This window comes from Sabethes cyaneus, chromosome 2 (assembly GCF_943734655.1).
Source record: "Sabethes cyaneus chromosome 2, idSabCyanKW18_F2, whole genome shotgun sequence".
Taxonomy (NCBI): domain Eukaryota; kingdom Metazoa; phylum Arthropoda; class Insecta; order Diptera; family Culicidae; genus Sabethes; species Sabethes cyaneus.
The window spans coordinates 245,889,403-245,897,120 of record NC_071354.1 but is presented as its reverse complement, the minus strand read 5'-3'; the positions used below and the strand labels follow the sequence as shown (position 1 = coordinate 245,897,120).

Here is a 7,718-nt window from a genome sequence, read left to right as displayed (position 1 = left end):
ATAGAAAGCGCAAAGATAAAACAGAAACGTTCGGCCTATGTATTACTCTCTCGCAAATCGCATCGCTGCAAGCATTCTAGTGTTATTATTATCTTCATTCTGGAGCAGTGAGGCGTTATTGAATCTTCGAATGCGTTCGTGCTTGAAGACTAAAAATAGGCGTTATGATGCGATTATCAGCAAGCCTGCGCATCAGAACAAGAATAAACCCGAATGTCGTGAGTCGTTTATTACGGTTTTCAACTGCAACAACAATAGAGCTTTCCAGTTATGTGTGTATTGGTGCTTGAAAATGAGGCAAACAACAACAGTAAACAAAAGAGATGCATTCCTTTGTCACCAAGTTACAGAATGAATTTCGTCTTCCGCCGGCTTAAATACCAGCAAATTTTCAAAATATGTGCTTGAATTTGGAACAGGATGAAAAACAGGATGGACCGAAATATGTGCTCTGCAGTGTGGCAAACGGAGAAACACAACTAGTCATCGCTATTTTTCGGTTTGCTCCTCCAGCATCAGCTGTTCCCCAAAATGAGGTAAACATCATGTATATACACACGTATTTCGTGTTCGCTAGTGTGGGTGCTTGAGCTGTCAGAAAGCTCTATAAATAACCATAAACAGAAATAAACCTTTGCACGGTGCCTAACCTCAACTCTGGTTTGACGTTTTTGTGTGTTTTGTTTTGATTCCCTTTGTAACCTAATTTTATTGCTAGTGGGTTTATTACTTGTAATTCGTACCACTTGTTTGCGGAAACCGGAAATACCTGATTTTTCCGAAGCAGAAAAATGATAACAGTTCTGTACAACATATATTTTTGTCCGTTTTGCAGTTTTTTGCTTCTCGGTCTTGCGAACAAGTAATCAAAACAAACCCCACAACACTGTCAAACCTGGAAAGAAAAAAAACGCATTGACATCTGCGTGCAATGCTTTATATATTTATTGAAATCGTATTTTTATTCTCCGTGTGTAGCAAGGGGTTTCCAACAGCAAAGATTGCTACGCACCTTTGAAAAAAGTTACCTTTGATTACTTTACTGATTACCAGTAATCAATCTCTTATGATTACTATATAAATTAATCATAATTACCAATGATTATTTATTATTCATTACTCTACTGACGAGTCTACTGATTACCATTGATTGCCTAATTAATTCGTAAATGGTTACAAAAGTAATCTCTTATTACTACGCACTTATACGCCTTACTGGAAACCCCTTGGTGTGTAGCATCCTCGGCTATATATAAATTCTGAAGGGAGTTCAGTCTAAATCATGCGAGCAAGGAATGTCATAAATGCAAAGTTTGTTTTGAAATCGCAAAATTTTGAATTTCATCAAGCACTAGCACATTTGAAATTTTGCGCAAATCGTGTCTCTTCAACTTTGCCCAAAATCATATATCACGATACACGATATGTGCAAATTATATTCCAAGCAACACCACATCCTACATTTTTCGGTATTTGAGCAGTGTATTTAATTCTTGGCATCCCTAATCCAAACATCAACAATAGAGTATTATTCTTTTTGTTCCCGGCTGATTGCATGGAATTTCGGAATTTCTCGTACGGTTGCATTATTTAGGTTAAATTGTTTAGAATAGGTAACTTATTAGCTAAAGATAATGGCTTTTGTAATTCGTTTTGCCAAAAGTGTTCGAAATAATTGGAAAAAGTCGGTATTCTTGGCCAGTGCCCTCGGATATGGAGTGTCCTATTCTAAGGAAAAGTACGAGTAAGTACGGAACAGACACGTCTTTAGATAACAATTCCAGAAATGTTTCTCTTGGACCCTTGTTCGATTTAGAATCAAACAACTTATGCGATATTACTGCACGGAAGCATCCAGGTACGGCGATGAAACCACAAAGATTGACAAACCTCTTCAAAAGATTCTGGTGTTACTTAATCCCGCAGCAAATCGAAAGTCCTCCGAAGAAGACGTAAAGTTTTTAATGCTTAGTATTTTATTTCGTTACTAAAAATTGTTTCGTTAAATAGTTTCATGATTACTGCGAGCCCATACTGCATTTGGCCGGCTTTGAGGTGGACGTCGTAAAAACCGACTCGGAGGGTCACGCAAGGCGGTACGTCGAAGAGTTGACAACGTTGCCGGACGCCATTCTGGTCGCGGGAGGCGATGGAACCGTGTCGGAAGCCGTTTCTGGCCTGAAACGTCGTCCGGATGGTTCCCAGTGTCCGTTGGGGTTGCTTCCCGTTGGGAGAACCAATCTTCTGGGCAGCGTATTGTTTCGAAGTAGTCCGGAAACGTCGAACCTGGAGAATATTCGAATGATGGCCAACGCAGCGTTTGCCGTAGTGGCGGGGAAGAAACAGAAAATGGATGTTATGCGAATAGAGGTGCTGCCGAATGAGGCCGACGAGAAGGTTCCCGATAAGCCGGTTTATGCGGTCGGAAATCTGCAGTGGGGAGCGTTTAGGGATATTTTGGCGTTACGAGATAAATACTGGTATACGGGGTCGCTGCGGGACTATACGGCTTTTCTGTTTAATGCTTTCGATGGCTCGCACACGTGGAGCTGTAAGGCGAGGGTCATTGTTACGGACCCATGTCCCGGTTGCAAGCGGTGCTTTCAGGACAATCAGCTGCAGCAAAGTACTCCCCAACAAACAACACGACGGTGGTGGTCAGCGTTTGTGCCGAAAGGTGGAGCTGGGCAGGGTGTTGACTATTCAAAGGTGCTTAATGAAAACTGTTCTGTTCCTAGGGAGTTGGAAATTGATCCGTCAGAGTTAATTTTGGAAACTAACAATATAGATAACCGGGGTGAAATAGGTATTCCTAAGTTGAGTTTAAAAATAGGCGTTGCTGCAGATTCTAGCATTAGTTTTCTGACCAACAGTTGGTCACGGCTATGGAATAGGCAATATAGCGAATGCCCAATCGAAACCAGCCTTGGTGCGAGGACGGTTGAACTGATTCCGACTAAGCTTAAAGTGGATGAAAGTGAAAAGGACTTATTCTATTCCATAGATAATGAAGCCTACGAGGTGAGACCAGTGCGAGTGACACTAATTCCAAAAGCTGTAGAGGTCTTTACGTTTTAAGTTTTAAAGTTGTAACCTAAAAAAGTTCCAATCAACTAAACTAGTCCGGAAGTCATTCTTGTTTTGTTTCAAATAAAAAAAGTTAAATTATGGCAACAACTCTGCTTTTAGTGGTATTTTGTTATAAAACAATTAGCTTTAGTTTGTAGCGATTAAAGTCAACTCACACAATCTTTGGTTTTTAAACTCCATATTCAGCTCCGGAAAGTTTCTCATCGGTCATGTATGAGATCAGCCAAATACAGCTCTCTTGATCCAGCCAGAACAAGGAAATCAGCAGGGCATTGAACAATCCTATAACGATTCCTCCCAGCACATCCAAAATATGGTGTCTGTAGAGCAGCAGTCGGGACAGACACAGGGACACGCACCAGGCCAGCAGTGGAGGCCAAAAAATGAAGGTGATTGGGTCGAGCCAGGTCAAAAAGGTAACAATATAAACACCACGGGAAACGTGTCCCGAGGGAAAGCTAAACTTATCCGGTCCAATGCAGAAGGGATCATCGTTGACGGCTGGACGACGGCGTCTCGTGGCAGCTTTTATGACCGCTACCATAACGATGTCCGTTAGGAGACCTATAAACAGATTAACCTGCATCTGGTACCATTCCGGTTTGTCAACCATCCAGCAAAATGCGAGCCAACCGGCCAGCCAAGCGATTCCATGGCACGAATACTGCAATGGTGGAAGATGATCAATTAGTGTCGGTTGCTTACTGTGAACTAGAACGGTTCAGTTTACTTCCAAAATCTTGCAGTGTGTCCGCAGTGAGCGAAACGGAACAAAGTTCAGCATGAAGCTGACGAACTTCTTGGTAACCGCTACATCCCATGCCAGTAACTTCTTTAGCGCTGGTGGGATATTGCGATTCTCCTCTGAGGTCTGAGTTTGAGGTTTGCCGTCAAGCTAGGTGAAATGTGTTAGAAATAACTTATAATGAATAATTTTGTTTTTGGAATGGGCAAGACTGCTTACCTTTTCCTCCTGTCGCTGTTGTGTTCGTTTCATCACGATTGCTGACGAAAATAGCTCCAACAGAAAATTATGACCTTTGTCTAGAAGTGTGTAGTGCTCTATCCAAAAATCTACATTGATAGAAAAATTGCTTACCAATTATTTACTTATCGGGCAAGGTTTAATTATCAGTTATTTGCAGTTTCCACTTGAAATCCCTCTATGTGATTGTGCAAATTAAATGCCTTGGGACTTTTGTTGGTGAAGTACCTGAAGATACCTGAAACACCTCCACTAATGATTTTTTTGACGTTTCTCCCCAGCTGATAAAGCTGGTGCCCTTTGGAAACACCCACAAACTTCTGATTGATCTTATTCGACAGAAACTTCATGCGCTGACGGTGGTGGTCTTTGGAACTAGCCGAACGGTGAGAAAGTTGACATTTTGCTTGAAGAATCACATATTGCGACATTTGCCCCTATTTAGACTACCCCGATTTACACGATTATCACAGTCGAATCTCGCACACGATTTCGCTCAACGTAAATAAACTGAAAGGGAAAGGTGCCGAATTTGTTCATTTTTTACACGACCATAAATCCTAATCCAAAAGCGTTTCGATAAATGAATGTTAGCTGTTGTTAGATCGTAACTCTTACTATTTTAGAGTTGGAATAATTTAGGAGCTTTAATATTACCACAGAGAATCTCTGTGACTGCCTGCAAATTGATTCACCTGCATGTTACGCATTTGCACGAACAAAAGCTTTAGTTTGGATAAATCCAACTGCTGTACCTTATTTTCAATTACGTTGGCTGTCTGTGACATTTGAATTGTTTACATTCATCGAGCATAATTTCGTTTTCTTGGAGTGAAGTAGAAATCTCTGCCTCTGGAATTTTTGCCAATTGAAACAAATTGGTAAGTTATTTTCGCAGCTTGTAAGTTTTAGTTAGTTGATTTAATTGAATATTTTATAGATTTTCTCTCGGAATTTTTTTTTTGATATGGAATCGATTCAAGACGATGGTGATATTGATAAGGATGACAACAATGAAGAAGCATATGCCGAGGAGCATTTATTAGATCCCGACGAGCTCGAAGATGAGAATACAGAATACGATGCTTTGAATCTTGGAACGGAAATCAGTGAGGAAGGCGATTGCTTGGATCACAGTTGCGAAAAATCCTGTACATCGGACGAAGACAAAGCAACTACTTTATTTTCTGTCAGTCTTGTTGTGTCTTTACGCGACTTTAAAGGACAAACTTCTGGTGAGGAACTCGAAACATGGGTTATACGCGCTAATAGCGTTGATGAATTCTTGCACAGTGTTTGGGAGAAGGCCAAAAAGCATCTCATACGACACATTGTAGCTGTTTGTGATGACGAAGGTAGTGTAACCTACACCTGGAGCACGAAGAAAGCAATTGACGAAACAGATTTAGTTCATTTTGCGTTGTTCTACGATAAACAAAATCGTCGAACAATGACTGTGGATAAAATAACAACAAAAATTCTGCAAAACTGGCGAACTAAATCTTCCGTAGAGTTACTGCTCCATAAATACTCACTGACCGTAAACTCCAAGGCTGTGTGGAAGAAAGTGGAAAAAACTTTGATCGATACAGTTCCAAAAAATCGGGGAGGTGCTGCTACTACTGAACACGTTCAGGAGCTGGCAAAAGAGTTACGACTGATGCACGGACATCTTTGGAATGGACACGAAATAGCGTGGAACATCTGGGCAAATACAATATTAACTGCACCGGCTTATCAACATGAATCATTAAAGAATGATGCGACTCCTCCTGCTAGCTGCTTGGATTTGTTTTCGTTTAGTGAAGGCGAACATATTCGACGAATCCGTCGCGAGTATCGTGTTGCGCACAATATTAACGATGGTTATCACGCTGACGTTCAAAAGATTATGGATGCATTCACTGCAGTCAAAAATATGCATCAAGAGCAAACGCGACAAATTTCCGTTATGGAACGTCTTTTGGAAAATTTGATGCTGAGGAGCCAACTGGGAGAATCATTCATAAGTTCTGCTGAGTCAGCCTTGAATGTAAAAGAGAGTGATTTTTCCGGTACCATTTCATCTAAAGTTCAGGATGCCGAAGATATTGACCACACAATTTAAGAATTTTTAACGATGTAAAATATAGCGAAATAAACGTAACTTTTGTGACATTATCCGAAAATAAATAATTTCCTTCGTTGAATGTTGGAACAATTTTATATGTATTTGTTTTTCTAAATTGAAGCCTTTTTCGTACAATTTTCCTCAAAATCAAACCCTGGCAATTCAGATCGATCATTTATAGTTGGATCAAACTTACCGCCTTTCAAGTACCCACACTTTCGGAATAAGTTATTCATATTATAATTGGAAAAGCTTTTCATAATTCTCGCAATTATGTACTTGAGGTCGTTTTTACCACACTCATCATATTCACGTTGAAGTCGTTTCTTACACAATCCAAAAAGCACTTCTATAGGATTCATATGGGGACAGTAAGCTGGTAGGAAAACGACATGTATCCCGAGTGACCTAAAATAATAAACTAAATTGGGGTCGCAATGAATTCTTGCCCCATCGAGGATCCAGAGAGAATAAAATCCGGGATGATATTGAACATGTCCACTATGAAGAGCAAACGTTTTACAATGCTCAAAAAACTTAGATCGCGTAAATGTTCCTTCAGTATGACAAGCTTCTATCATGCCATCCTGTCCGGCGAAACATAAAAGAGATTCTCGAGGTTTGCGAACAAATTCTCCTTTAAAAAGAAGTCGTTTGCCACGAACTCCAAATCCTTTTGTTCGTAACATAGCCTTGTTATCGAAGCTGACTTCATCAATAAATAAAAGGTTGTGGTAGTCCCATTGCTGAGTTGACAGTTCATTATAATATCGGATAATATCACTTTCACGTATTTGTATTGCTCTTCGTTCAAGTGTCTTCCATGTCATTCCTTCGTGATGAAGAATTCTACAGATGGAAGCTATAGAAATTGTTACATGAAAATGTTTAAAAAAGAGTCTTGCTGCTTCGTCCAGGAATGTAGTTGGTTTAGACTGGTAAAGTTCTACTAGCCATCGTCGTTTTTCTGCTCCAAATTTTTCTGCTGCTCTGGTATATTTGATTCGGTTGAAGATCCCATCTTCCTCATATCTTTTGATCCAGTTGGAAATTGTGGTCTTGTTTTTCTTGTAAACTATAGCTAACTGTGCCTTTTTAAGCCCCAGAAAGTAGTAACCATATAGCACATGATAAACTGTATTGATTGTAGCGCGACGGTTTTTCACTTCCATCAAAATATTAGCCATACCTGAGCAAAGAAATACTGTTAAACTTTTTGTTTATTTACGTGACTTAGTATATTTATATAAGCAGGCTGAATTTATTTACCTTGCACGTGCCAAAACAAGTACTGGAAATGGAAATGTGAACTATTAAATTAAATTGAAATGTGAAATCAAATTTTGATTGTGCTGAAAAATATCAGTCCATACGTTGATCAAACCAAACGTCACTATACTGTCACATTGACAGTGCGAAATACGGGATGTTTCATGGGACGATTATCACAGAAGTCGAAACAGTCATAAAAAGGGCAATATTTTTTATATTTCTAATGTAGTGAAACAATGTACAAGTGAAATTATTGCCCTT

At 39.7% G+C, this 7,718-nt stretch overlaps 3 protein-coding genes across 3 annotated transcripts; 2 read left to right on the top strand and 1 right to left on the bottom strand.

Annotated features, from left to right (window-relative positions):
• The first annotated feature begins 1,361 nt into the window (after positions 1-1,361).
• On the top strand, positions 1,362-3,166 carry LOC128734414 (acylglycerol kinase, mitochondrial). Its single transcript, XM_053828610.1, has 3 exons — positions 1,362-1,744; positions 1,817-1,952; positions 2,011-3,166. Exons 1-3 carry the CDS (start codon positions 1,635-1,637, stop codon positions 3,076-3,078), a joined length of 1,314 nt encoding a protein of 437 aa, XP_053684585.1. The 5' UTR covers positions 1,362-1,634; the 3' UTR covers positions 3,079-3,166.
• Positions 3,167-3,171: 5 nt separating this feature from the next.
• On the bottom strand, positions 3,172-4,305 carry LOC128734415 (polyisoprenoid diphosphate/phosphate phosphohydrolase PLPP6). The gene is made up of 4 exons (XM_053828613.1): positions 4,190-4,305; positions 4,055-4,134; positions 3,821-3,985; positions 3,172-3,754 (listed from the first exon to the last, which is right to left on the bottom strand). The coding sequence occupies exons 2-4, from the start codon at positions 4,085-4,087 to the stop codon at positions 3,260-3,262; spliced, it is 693 nt and encodes a 230-aa protein (XP_053684588.1). The 5' UTR covers positions 4,088-4,134; positions 4,190-4,305; the 3' UTR covers positions 3,172-3,259.
• A 737-nt stretch (positions 4,306-5,042) lies between these two features.
• On the top strand, positions 5,043-6,182 carry LOC128736859 (uncharacterized). Its single transcript, XM_053831358.1, has one exon. It carries the CDS (start codon positions 5,043-5,045, stop codon positions 6,180-6,182), a length of 1,140 nt encoding a protein of 379 aa, XP_053687333.1.
• The last annotated feature ends 1,536 nt before the right edge of the window (positions 6,183-7,718 follow it).

Excerpts from the sequence above, each read along its gene's own strand:
- LOC128734414 (XM_053828610.1), top strand. The coding sequence starts at position 1,635 with ATGGCTTTTGTAATTCGTTTTGCCAAAAGTGTTCGAAATAATTGGAAA. Across the intron at positions 1,745-1,816 it reads TATTCTAAGGAAAAGTACGA|AATCAAACAACTTATGCGAT; the intron begins GTAAGTACGGAA and ends TGTTCGATTTAG. Across the intron at positions 1,953-2,010 it reads GAAAGTCCTCCGAAGAAGAC|TTTCATGATTACTGCGAGCC; the intron begins GTAAAGTTTTTA and ends TTCGTTAAATAG.
- LOC128734415 (XM_053828613.1), bottom strand. The coding sequence starts at position 4,087 with ATGAAACGAACACAACAGCGACAGGAGGAAAAG. Across the intron at positions 3,986-4,054 it reads AACAGCGACAGGAGGAAAAG|CTTGACGGCAAACCTCAAAC; the intron begins GTAAGCAGTCTT and ends CATTTCACCTAG. Across the intron at positions 3,755-3,820 it reads CACACTGCAAGATTTTGGAA|TATTCGTGCCATGGAATCGC; the intron begins GTAAACTGAACC and ends CCACCATTGCAG.
- LOC128736859 (XM_053831358.1), top strand. The coding sequence starts at position 5,043 with ATGGAATCGATTCAAGACGATGGTGATATTGATAAGGATGACAACAAT.